The sequence below is a fragment of the Oncorhynchus gorbuscha genome, linkage group LG09 (genome assembly GCF_021184085.1).
Source record: "Oncorhynchus gorbuscha isolate QuinsamMale2020 ecotype Even-year linkage group LG09, OgorEven_v1.0, whole genome shotgun sequence".
Taxonomy (NCBI): Eukaryota; Metazoa; Chordata; class Actinopteri; order Salmoniformes; family Salmonidae; genus Oncorhynchus; species Oncorhynchus gorbuscha.
This window is the reverse complement of record NC_060181.1, coordinates 96,056,515-96,069,712: the sequence shown is the minus strand read 5'-3', so window position 1 is coordinate 96,069,712 and position 13,198 is coordinate 96,056,515. Positions and strand designations below refer to the sequence as shown.

General features: G+C 43.5%; 1 protein-coding gene across 6 annotated transcripts; it reads right to left on the bottom strand.

Annotated features, from left to right (window-relative positions):
* Nucleotides 1-9,108: 9,108 nt before the first annotated feature.
* Nucleotides 9,109-11,959, bottom strand: LOC124043034 (zinc finger CCCH domain-containing protein 15-like). 6 transcript variants are annotated; one of them, XR_006840246.1, is made up of 4 exons: nt 11,748-11,959; nt 11,512-11,635; nt 10,474-11,218; nt 9,109-10,026 (listed from the first exon to the last, which is right to left on the bottom strand). XR_006840246.1 is itself a non-coding variant. In XM_046361218.1 (3 exons), the coding sequence occupies exons 1-3, from the start codon at nt 11,754-11,756 to the stop codon at nt 9,840-9,842; spliced, it is 273 nt and encodes a 90-aa protein (XP_046217174.1). In that variant the 5' UTR covers nt 11,757-11,959; the 3' UTR covers nt 9,109-9,839. The 6 variants fall into 6 exon arrangements, 1 of the variants encoding a protein (XP_046217174.1); XR_006840249.1 differs by having other exon boundaries at nt 10,474-11,172; XR_006840247.1 differs by having other exon boundaries at nt 11,559-11,635.
* Between the last annotated feature and the right edge of the window lie 1,239 nt (nt 11,960-13,198).

Below are 13,198 nucleotides of genomic sequence, written 5' to 3'. Positions count from 1 at the left end.
CACTTAGTTATGTAACCATTAACCGGATTACCCCGGATACTAGACCTCCATGAGGGATAACTCAGTTCTAGAATGTTGTCATTGATGAGAATGTTTTTAAAAACGAATCCATTGCCATTCAGAATGACCAGTCTGTATTTTAGTTTCATGACTAGAGACAAGTCTACAAAGAGGCACAGTATGTATTTATTCAGAGTGATACATGCATTCACAGAGCCTTGATTTCTTCCCACTATATGATTGAAATCACAAATGATCAATTAAAAGTTTATGGAAAAACTGCACTTGTCCTAATGTGAAATGTACAGTATATTCTACAGGTGTAATGTCATCAATCAAACTTAATTTATATAGCACATTTCTTACAACGAATACATTTCAAGATGTTCAAAGTCAGGCATTGAAAGGCATGTGTCACTTAACATTCTTCCTGATGGCAGGTCTCTATAGGTGAACAGGTTATTCTCTCGACCACATGTGAATGCCTCCATGGAGCTCATAAGTGGAGCCATGCAACCTACTTTGGCGGTTCACAGTATTGGCTGTATGGGTGTGGAATGAAAATGGAGGAAGCTAGCTGAGCTCCCAACCAGGGGCAGTCAGTGGAGGACCTGTACCCGGCAGAAGACTACAACTCTCTGTCCTGAGATCCCACAGAGGAGCATCTGTACCCAGCAGAAGACTACAACTCTCTGTCCTGAGAGCCCACAGAGGAGGATCTGTACCCAGCAGAAGACTACAACTCTCTGTCCTGAGAGCCCACAGAGGAGGATCTGTACCCAGTAGAAGACTACAACTCTCTGTCCTGAGAGCCCACAGAGGAGGACCTGTACCCGGCAGAAGACTACAACTCTCTGTCCTGAGAGCCCACAGAGGAGGACCTTCAGTGGGTAAGGAACCCACTCACGGGCAGGTTCAGTGGAATGACAAGTCTCCATGAACCTGAGTCAGAACAACCGCTACCCCTCCCTGTCATCCCTGTCTGTACCGGACATTATTAAAAAACAAGGGCACCTGGGGCATGCTGGCATCCTGGCTGGCATGGCGCTGTCGATGGAGCAGCAGGAGGCTATACCGTAGGATATACAGGAGGCTATACCGTAGGATATACAGGAGGCTAGTCCAGGATCCAGTTGCAGAGGGAGGTGTTTAGTCCCAGGGTCCTTAGCTTATTGATGAGCTTGGAGAATTCTTGGAAGCTGAAAATGTCCCAGTTCTTCCATGGCCTGCATACTCACCAGACATGTCATTAATTCAGCATGTTTGGTATGCTCTGGATTTACGTGTACGACATTGTGGCTAGTTCCCTCCAATATCCAGCATTTCACTGTAAGGTGTTTTTTATTCACCTGTTGTATTCGGCGCATGTGACAAATATAATGTGATTTGAACTTCACACAGTCATTGAAGTGGAGTGGGTCAACATTCCACAATCATCAGCCTGATCAACTCTATGCAAAGGAGATGTGTCGCGCTGCATGAGGCAAGTGGTGGTAACGCCAGATACTGACCGGTTTTCTGATCCGTAAGGGTAGTTCTCCCTTGGTAGCTTGTTCCTCTACTAGAATAAAACGATTGGATGGAAACCTGGTTATTTTAAGAACAAAATCTATGTGATGATTGGGGCGACACTAGCCTCATCGTTAAAACTGTAGCAATAGGATACTGCCTCAAGAAAGGTTTCAAACGAAACACTTGACCTGTTGCACGTTTTGGCAGGTAAGGCTGGCTCATTTAATTGTAATGTAAAGTCTGCAGTCTTCTCATCATTAGGATCATGTAGATTATTAATAAATAGGGCAGTCAGTCAAAACTCCATCTACTGATCACATTGTTTCCATGGTTTCCATGGTTTCGCTTAAGCAGTTAGCTTCTCATCTAATCATCTCGGAATTTGGCCCCTCCACTATAAGGTAAGCCAAGACTGTAAGTCTGGTAAGCCAAGCCTGTAAGTCTGGTAAACCAAGCCTGTAAGTCTGGTAAACCAAGCCTGTAAGTCTGGTAAACCAAGCCTGTAAGTCTGGTAAGCCAAGCCTGTAAGTCTGGTAAACCAAGCCTGTAAGTCTGGTAAGCCAAGCCTGTAAGTCTGGTAAGCCAAGCCTGCAAGTCTGGTAAACCAAGCCTGTAAGTCTGGTAAGCCAAGCCTGCAAGTCTGGTAAGCCAAGCCTGTAAGTCTGGTAAGCCAAGCCTGTAAGTCTGGTAAGTCTGTAAGTCTGGTAAGCCTGTAAGTCTGGTAAGCCAAGCCTGTAAGTCTGGTAAGTCTGTAAGTCTGGTAAGCCAAGCCTGTAAGTCTGGTAAGCCAAGCCTGTAAGTCTGGTAAGTCTGTAAGTCTGGTAAGCCAAGCCTGTAAGTCTGGTATGTCTGTAAGTCTGGTATGCCAAGCCTGTAAGTCTGGTATGTCTGTAAGTCTGGTATGTCTGTAAGTCTGGTACGCCAAGCCTGTAAGTCTGGTAAGCCAAGCCTGCAAGTCTGGTAAGCCAAGCCTGCAAGTCTGGTAAGCCAAGCCTGTAAGTCTGGTAAGCCAAGCCTGCAAGTCTGGTAAGCCAAGCCTGTAAGTCTGGTAAGCCAAGCCTGTAAGTCTGGTAAGTCTGTAAGTCTGGTAAGCCTGTAAGTCTGGTAAGCCAAGCCTGTAAGTCTGGTAAGTCTGTAAGTCTGGTAAGCCAAGCCTGTAAGTCTGGTAAGTCTGGTAAGCCTGTAAGTCTGGTAAGCCAAGCCTGTAAGTCTGGTAAGTCTGTAAGTCTGGTAAGCCAAGCCTGTAAGTCTGGTATGTCTGTAAGTCTGTAAGTCTGGTACGCCAAGCCTGTAAGTCTGGTATGTCTGTAAGTCTGGTATGTCTGTAAGTCTGGTATGTCTGTAAGTCTGGTACGCCAAGCCTGTAAGTCTGGTATGTCTGGTATGTCTGTAAGTCTGGTACGCCAAGCCTGTATGTCTGGTATGTCTGTAAGTCTGGTATGTCTGTAAGTCTGGTATGTCTGTAAGTCTGGTACGCCAAGCCTGTAAGTCTGGTAAGTCTGTAAGTCTGGTAGCTTATAGCCGTTTGGTTTCACACTGGAAGCAAACAAAGAGTAAGCTAAAATAGTTTATTTAATATCTTGGAATTCAAATATAGTCCTGAATTAGTCAGTCAGCAGAGAGTGAAAGCGACAAAACTGCAGAATAAACCCTGTTTTTATGGACACAGATAGTCGTTCCTGTACACTGCGATGCTCTGTGTGTACCATATAGTGTCCCGGGGGCCTCACGCAAACCTATTTGACCACAGTAAAAATCCAGCAACACTTCCTATGACCTAACATCTATTTCAAACTCCTCTGTTTTGTACAGAAAATTGTGTACAGTGCAGTGTGTATGTTCAATGTGAAACTACGATTGTATTTAAACTGATAGTCCACTCTTTCAAGGCAGCAGAATGAGCAGTGATGTTCCTTGGGGTGTAAACTCTTGTGGATTTGGAAAGCAGAAGTGCTCCTGTGTAGAATGGACACCTATGTTACTGTGACACAACAGAGAGAGAGAGAGAGAAGTGTGTACAGTGCAGTAAACGATAGCAGTACAGACACAAAAAGACAATCAATACAAAAACAATATAAATGTCCCATATGAAACATCGTGCAGTGTGAATGAGCTAATTAACAATGCAATTTTAAAAGTGTTTCCTAAAGTTGATTATTATAATTATTATAAAATATATTATTAATGTTATTACTGTTGTTATTAATAGTAGCATTATAAGTCATGTTTAGTTGTTTGTATTACTGCTGTTACCATGACAACTATCATGGCTTTTAATGCTGTTAACAGTATCAACGCTATAATATTATTTGTGCTATAAAGGCAAATCACTTTTTTCCCTTTTTTTATATTGTTAAACAACATTATAAGTCTGCTCAACATTTCCTCATAAAATGTTACAAATTTCACTCATTTCTATTTTTTTATTTTTTATTGCCGAGGTCACGGTTTTATTTTTGCTAAGTATTGTTTATTTATTCTGGTTTATTATTGTTGGCGGAATGAAGGTCTAATCTCGCTCTTGAATTTTCACGCGACATTTTTGGAATCAACTCCGTCTGTCAAAATCGGAGACCGCTCAGAGATCAGAATTCCGTTGAAATGGTCAATGAGGGAGTTCTATTCCGCTGGTCTGGATAAAACCGGGCAATGGCCCGGCACATCATCGAAAGCGGGGAGGGAGGGGCGCAATTTTCAAATGAAACATTAATCTGCGCCGCCCGATCATCATGGTGCATCGTCCAAAAACATAAATATTTTCCAAAAAATGAATGTGTGAATTTTCAAACTAGTTTTCACTGGGTAGGTATAAACAGCGTTTTTTAAATAAATAAATAAAAGTCACTTTTGCATGTGAAAACACAGAATCCTTCTCATCACTGATCACTCCACGTGCTTAATTAAGTCACTTTTGTTTTTAGCCGAGTTGAAGCGGGGAACCTGGCTCATGCCCGCGAGTCAGCCCGGTTACAACGAACACGTTCACTTTTCACCTGAAGTAAACTCCTTTCTCGGGGTAAACCGGGCCAGATAAACAAACCCCCATGAAAAACATTCATCCAATCCACTCCAGAAGTGACGGAGGCAACGATAATGACTTTCCAACAAACCTCTGATTTACAATGAATGAATGAATTTCTTAATGATTAGCAAATTACTGTTGAATAATTGATTTGTTCTTCCTCATTTGTTTAAGTACACGTTTGGAATTTCAAAATCATTGTTAGACTACCTTATCCTCAAATGAGACAAGGGAAATGAAAAATTAAATCCAATCTCAGTTGTACAAAGTACATACATTTTCCCCCTCAAATATCACTGAAGAGTATTTTTGGACACAGTGGGCGCACAATGGCAGTTAGTTAGAGCCTGTTGTGTAATAGCTGTGAGTCATCCTAGATGACTAACGAGCGCGGGGGATATTTTGGTCGTATTTGGTCTGATCCAGCCTCATACAGGCTACGTCCCAATGGCACCCTTGCATCCACTACTTTCGACCAGAGCCCTAAGTAGTGCACTTAATAATAAATAATAATAATATAATATATGCCATTTAGCAGACGCTTTTATCCAAAGCGACTTACAGTCATGTGTGCATACATTCTACGTATGGGTGGTCCCGGGGATCGAACCCACTACCCTGGCGTTACAAGCGCCATGCTCTACCAACTGAGCTACACAGGACCACAATATAGGGAATAGTGGGGAATAGTAGGGAATAGTGTGTATATTTGGGAGGGTAGAATAGTCTCAGAGGCAGTTTACGATGAAGTAAACTCACAGGAATGTGTGGCAAAAAAAGCCCCTGGGAATGTCGAATCCTGTGTAAGAAGACGGAGTGTAGATGAGGGTGGAATGGAGAGATGCAAGGGTCAGGAGGGACTGGAAGGGGAGGTATATAGGAATGTTGACTGATTTTATATGTTATGTTTGGCAGACACTACCCTCTGCTTTAATAGATGATTGAATTACAGTACTGTCTTTGAGAAAAGATTTAACGGACATTTTAACCGTCTACATACAAACTATATGAGGTAATGATAACATAAAAGACGCAAAAGTTATTGATTAATATCAGAAAATTAGATTTTGAGAATTTGGTCAGAACCTTCCCTCTAGAGGATACAGATTTAAGTCTCTGTGGTTTGATGTGGGGCATGTAGTTTGTCATGACGTTATTACATACAGGAAATGTTACAAACAAAGACTACAAATGCTAAAATGAGTTAAAAGTTGTAATTTAGAATCGGCTTATTATTTCCTGAAAATATTGTTGCAGCATGACTGACCGAGAGCCTCAGCCCCGCACAATGATGACAGTGTTTACAGATTAAAATGAGTGTGAGCTTGTCCTTTTCATTGAAAAGACAATCTGTCTTTTGTCTTGTGGTGGCCCAGGTCAGTCATGCATGTGGCTGTGGGGTTTATCTGACCATGTGACTCAGCATGAATCCGTTCCATGCTTGCGTCTCATAGGGCACCCTATTCCCTATATAGTGCACTATTTTAGACCAGAAGCCTTATGGGCCCTGGTCAGAAATAGGGCTCTGGTCAAAAGTAGTGCACTATATAAGCAATGGGGTGCCATTTGGGGCACTGGTCAATGATTGTGCTGGACTTTGACTGATTACATGGGCACATTTCCTAATGACAAATGACAAACGAACCGCCAATTTCAAAGGGCATTATCACAGGATCATAGTATAGATGCCAGGGGTAATGATGCCAAGCCCTACTATAGTATAGATGCCAGGGGTAATGATGCCAAGCCCTACTATAGTATAGATGCCAGGGGTAATGATGCCAAGCCCTACTATAGTATAGATGCCAGGGGTAATGATGCCAAGCCCTACTATAGTATAGATGCCAGGGGTAATGATGCCAAGCCCTACTATAGTATAGATGCCAGGGGTAATGATGCCAAGCCCTACTATAGTATAGATGCCAGGGGTAATGATGCCAAGCCCTACTATAGTATAGATGCCAGGGGTAATGATGCCAAGCCCTACTATAGTATAGATGCCAGGGGTAATGATGCCAAGCCCTACTATAGTATATATGCCAGGGGTAATGATGCCAAGCCCTACTATAGTATAGATGCCAGGGGTAATGATGCCAAGCCCTACTATAGTATATATGCCAGGGGTAATGATGCCAAGCCCTACTATAGTATATATACCAGGGGTAATGATGCCAAGCCCTACTATAGTATATATACCAGGGGTAATGATGCCAAGCCCTACTATAGTATATATACCAGGGGTAATGATGCCAAGCCCTACTATAGTATATATACCAGGGGTAATGATGCCAAGCCCTACTATAGTATATATACCAGGGGTAATGATGCCAAGCCCTACTATAGTATATATACCAGGGGTAATGATGCCAAGCCCTACTATAGTATAGATGCCAGGGGTAATGATGCCAAGCCCTACTATAGTATATATACCAGGGGTAATGATGCCAAGCCCTACTATAGTATAGATGCCAGGGGTAATGATGCCAAGCCCTACTATAGTATAGATGCCAGGGGTAATGATGCCAAGCCCTACTATAGTATAGATGCCAGGGGTAATGATGCCAAGCCTTACTATAGTATAGATGCCAGGGGTAATGATGCCAAGCCCTACTATAGTATAGATGCCAGGGGTAATGATGCCAAGCCCTACTATAGTATAGATGCCAGGGGTAATGATGCCAAGCCCTACTATAGTATAGATGCCAGGGGTAATGAAGCCAAGCCCTACTATAGTATAGATGCCAGGGGTAATGATGCCAAGCCCTACTATAGTATAGATGCCAGGGGTATTGATGCCAAGCCCTACTATAGTATAGATGCCAGGGGTAATGATGCTAAGCCCTACTATAGTATAGATGTCAGGGGTAATGATGCCAAGCCCTACTATAGTATAGATGCCAGGGGTAATGATGCCAAGCCCTACTATAGTATAGATGCCAGGGGTAATGATGCCAAGCCCTACTATAGTATAGATGCCAGGGGTAATGATGCCAAGCCCTACTATAGTATAGATGCCAGGGGTAATGATGCCAAGCCCTACTATAGTATAGATGCCAGGGGTAATGATGCCAAGCCCTACTATAGTATAGATGCCAGGGGTAATGATGCCAAGCCCTTTCACTATGTCTTCTAGAACCTGAGTCACACAGTCATTCCCCAGTCTGTCTTTCATTGTCTTCTAGAACCCGTTTTACCCGTTCCCCTGTCTGTCTTTCACTGTCTTCTAGAACCCGTTTTACCCGTTCCCTGTCAAATCAAATCAAATGAAATTTATTTATATAGCCCTTCGTACATCAGCTGATATCTCAAAGTGCTGTACAGAAACCCAGCCTAAAACCCCAAACAGCAAACAATGCAGGTGTAAAAGCACGGGGTCTGCAGGTGTAAAAGCCCTGTCTGTCTTTCACTGTCTTCTAGAACCCGTTTTACCCATTCCCCTGTCTGTCTTTCACTATGTATTCTAGAACCTGTTTTACCCATTCCCCTGTCTGTCTTTCACTATGTATTCTAGAACCCGTTTTACCCGTTCCCCTGTCTGTCTTTCACTATGTATTCTAGAACCTGTTTTACCCATTCCCCTGTCTGTCTTTCACTATGTATTCTAGAACCTGTTTTACCCGTTCCCCTGTCTGTCTTTCACTATGTATTCTAGAACCCGTTTTACCCGTTCCCCTGTCTGTCTTTCACTATGTATTCTAGAACCGGTTTTACCCGTTCCCCTGTCTGTCTTTCACTATGTATTCTAGAACCCGTTTTACCCGTTCCCCTGTCTGTCTTTCACTATGTATTCTAGAACCTGTTTTACCCGTTCCCCTGTCTGTCTTTCACTATGTATTCTAGAACCCGTTTTACCCATTCCCCTGTCTGTCTTTCACTATGTATTCTAGAACCGGTTTTACCCGTGTAAAAGCCCTGTCTGTCTTTCACTATGTATTCTAGAACCCGTTTTACCCATTCCCCTGTCTGTCTTTCACTATGTATTCTAGAACCTGTTTTACCCATTCCCCTGTCTGTCTTTCACTATGTATTCTAGAACCCGTTTTACCCGTTCCCCTGTCTGTCTTTCACTATGTATTCTAGAACCCGTTTTACCCATTCCCCTGTCTGTCTTTCACTATGTATTCTAGAACCTGTTTTACCCATTCCCCTGTCTGTCTTTCACTATGTATTCTAGAACCTGTTTTACCCATTCCCCTGTCTGTCTTTCACTATGTATTCTAGAACCCGTTTTACCCGTTCCCCTGTCTGTCTTTCACTATGTATTCTAGAACCCGTTTTACCCATTCCCCTGTCTGTCCTTCACTGTCTTCTAGAAACTGAGTCACACAGTCATTCCCCTGTCTGTCTTTCACTATGTATTCTAGAACCGGTTTTACCCGTTCCCCTGTGTCTTTCACTATGTATTCTAGAACCGGTTTTACCCGTTCCCCTGTCTGTCTTTCACTGTCTTTTAGAATCGTCTACATATTCATTCACCACACACACACACACACTATACATTACTATCCTGATACAGGAATGCAAATTCATTGAAACATAATTAATGTGTGAAGTCCCAATGATATCTCTGTAACCTTTCTTTGTATTTAAAAAGGGGAGGAAGTTCAGTATTTACCAAATAATTCCAGATGAATAGTGCAACCGATATACATTTAAAAGAAGCAGTCAGAAAAGCCAGTATTTATAAAACACTTAGTCAACTATTTAGGCCGTGATTCCAACTTATGAACAGCGAATCAAAATCAACTTATGAACAGCGAATCAAAATCAACTTATGAACAGCGAATCAAAATCAACTTATGAACAGCGAATCAAAATCACAAGGAGTAAAATACCTTGTTTTACATGAATTAATTAATCAATATAACCAACCCAATAAATATTTAATTTAGAAAACATTCCCACTGACTCCTGATCAGGTTTAAATGAAAGCCGTATGAAGGAAAAGACAGGGCAGATCAGCACATCAAATAAGAGTGATAATCTCCTGTTATTAACTGGGTGGCAGACAGTCAGACGCATTTTAAAATAAAACATGCATTTTTTAAAAGGAGGAAAACAAGAGTTTGTAAAGTTGTCAACATTTAGTCCTCTGATTGTTCTGCTGGAGAAAGGATCTTTGTCTTTTGGAGGCCGAGGAACAAAGAGGGCTGTGAGATTCCCAGGGCGAGGTTGTTATTGTTAATTGTGCAACATCATCATTCACTTTTAAGCCTTTTGTCCATGGAATGAGCCGCCCAAACTCAAGAGACAATTCAACACAAATAAGTTGATTCGATTCAAAACGAGCCAATTTCTATTTGATTCAATTAAAAAACGAGACGATCCAGCCCTTGTCTTGTTGGTCCAGATCCAGCGTGTCGAGCTCCTCCTCGTCCAGATAATCTCCAGTGAACAGGTTCTCGTCTACAGGGACATCCTCCGTGTCCCCCTCCGTGTCCCACTCTCCGTTCATTCTGTTCTCCTCCACCACAAGCCCCCTCTCAGTTTGTCTGTATGGAGGAGAAGAGCAGCAGAGGGATTTATTCAGCGAAGGTGAAACGGTCAATTATTATTATTATTATTATTATTGTTTTTTAAACGTTGACAGTCCCCTATTTAAAACATGATCTAGAATATACATTTCTATCTGAAAGTTCTGTAACGTTGCACTCTCCTGAACAGACCCCAGGCCATGTGCCAACAATATCAGTGGATGAAGTGATCATTGAAACCCCCGCCACCCCACCTGACTGGGCAGATAGATTACAACAGGAAATGAGTAGTACAGTTTCTCTGAGGGAAACTTTTGGACGGACAGACATCCTGTAGAAACAGTTAGACAAGCTGTGCATCACCATGTCGGACGGACAGACGTCCTGTAGAAACAGCCAGGCTGTGCATCACCATGTCGGACGGACAGACGTCCTGTAGAAACAGTTAGACAAGCTGTGCATCACCATGTCGGACGGACAGACATCCTGTAGAAACAGCCAGGCTGTGCATCACCATGTCGGACGGACAGACATCCTGTAGAAACAGCCAGGCTGTGCATCACCATGTCGGACGGACAGACATCCTGTAGAAACAGCCAGGCTGTGCATCACCATGTCGGACGGACAGACGTCCTGTAGAAACAGCCAGGCTGTGCATCACCATGTCGGACGGACAGACGTCCTGTAGAAACAGCCAGGCTGTGCATCACCATGTCGGACGGACAGACGTCCTGTAGAAACAGCCAGGCTGTGCATCACCATGTCGGACGGACAGACGTCCTGTAGAAACAGTTAGACAAGCTGTGCATCACCATGTCGGACGGACAGACGTCCTGTAGAAACAGCCAGGCTGTGCATCACCATGTCGGACGGACAGACATCCTGTAGAAACAGCCACCATGTCGGACGGACAGACATCCTGTAGAAACAGCCAGGCTGTGCATCACCATGTCGGACGGACAGACATCCTGTAGAAACAGCCAGGCTGTGCATCACCATGTCGGACAGACAGACATCCTGTAGAAACAGCCAGGCTGTGCATCACCATGTCGGACAGACAGACATCCTGTAGAAACAGCAAGGCTGTGCATCACCATCTGTGTCCTTAGTGGGCCGAGGTCTGGCAACGACCCGGTCTGCTGACGCCCCTGTGATCCCAGCATCCTTTAGGAATAAACCACATTAATGTCCAGGAAGTCTTCAGCCTCCACTACCGGTCAGAGAAGCATAGATTGGAAAATGAGATGTATTTTAGTGTTATATGATACCAATCTACCTATTAAAACCAAATCACCATTCAGGACAATACAGAAAACAAACAAGGAGTCCTAAGAGTTGTAGAACTACATATAAACATCTCTATCAAATTAAATGTATTTATATAGCCCTTCGTACATCAGCTGATATCTCAAAGTGCTGTACAGAAACCCAGCCTAAAACCCCAAACAATGCAGGTGTAAAAGCACTATTTTCAAAGTAACATTACACTTCATTACATTATACCTTTGGTATTTAGTTGAATCTGTCATCCCATCTAACAGTAAATGTACCTCATCACCATCATCGCCCTTGGTATCATCTGCCTCATCGTCGTCAACCGGAACTCAAACACTTCACGACCACTCACCTGGAAGAGAGAGACATTTTCTCACCACATACACTGACTGGACAAAACATTAGGAACACCGTGCTAATAATGAGCTGCACCCCCTTTTTCCCTCAGAACAGCCTCAATTCACCAGGGACATGGACTCTACAAGGTGTAGAAAGCGTTCCACAGGGATGCTGTCCCATGTTGACTCCAATGCTTCCCACAGTTGTGTCAATTTTGGCTTGTTGAGCGTTAAAAGCCGGTGTGCCTGTCACCTACTACCGTACCCCGTTCAAAAGGCACTTAAATATTTTGTCTTGCCCGTTCACCTTCTGAATGGCACACATACACAATCCATGTCTCAAATGTCTCTATTGTCTCAAGGCTTAAAAATCCTTCTTTAACCCGTCTCCTCCCCTTCATTTACATGTCTCCTCCCCTTCATTTACACTGATTGAGGTGGATTTAACAGGTGACATCATCAAGGAATCATAGCTGTCACCTGGATTCACCTGGTCAGTCTGTGTCATGGAAGGAGCAGGTGTTCTTCATTTTGTTTGTCTACTCAGTGTACAGGACAATGTTCAGGGCAGGACATTTCATTCAAAGAGTTTTGTCACCACCCTGTGGTAGGAGAGGAGGTGGCTCATGTGCTTCAGTGTATCGTGAAATATTGTCCTTCCTCCCAGGCCATTACAGAGGGCATGTAAATACTGTATCTACCAGTACAATTACAAAGACCTGGATCAACACGAGCTCAAAAAGGAGACCCACAAACCAATCAATTCTGCTAGATATACTCACGGCTTCTGTACCAGACTTATTATTGCTCCTGTCTCAAATAACAATAACAATAAACCTCGTAGCAACTCACCCCCAGTGACCTGCCTGCTGATAAATCAGCCCTCTTCCTCTTCATGACCTGCTCATCCTTAGCGATCCTCTAGTGTCTCTTCCTCTTCATGTCCTGCTCATCCTTAGTGATCCTCTAGTGTCTCTTCCTCTCCATGTCCTGCTCATCCTTAGCGATCCTCTAGTGTCTCTTCCTCTCCATGTCCTGCTCATCCTTAGTGATCCTCTAGTGTCTCTTCCTCTTCATGTCCTGCTCATCCTTAGAGATCCTCTAGTGTCTCTTCCTCTCCATGTCCTGCTCATCCTTAGCGATCCTCTAGTGTCTCTTCCTCTCCATGTCCTGCTCATCCTTAGCGATCCTCTAGTGTCTCTTCCTCTTCATGTCCTGCTCATCCTTAGCGATCCTCTAGTGTCTCTTCCTCTCCATGTCCTGCTCATCCTTAGAGATCCTCTAGTGTCTCTTCCTCTCCATGTCCTGCTCATCCTTAGCGATCCTCTAGTGTCTCTTCCTCTCCATGTCCTGCTCATCCTTAGTGATCCTCTAGTGTCTCTTCCTCTCCATGTCCTGCTCATCCTTAGAGATCCTCTAGTGTCTCTTCCTCTCCATGTCCTGCTCATCCTTAGCGATCCTCTAGTGTCTCTTGCATTGGAGCAATAACAAAGGCTGCTAGTTACATTATGTGACACGCATTGTAGCAGGTAACAAACGCTGCTAGTTACATTATGTGACACGCATTGTAGCAGGTA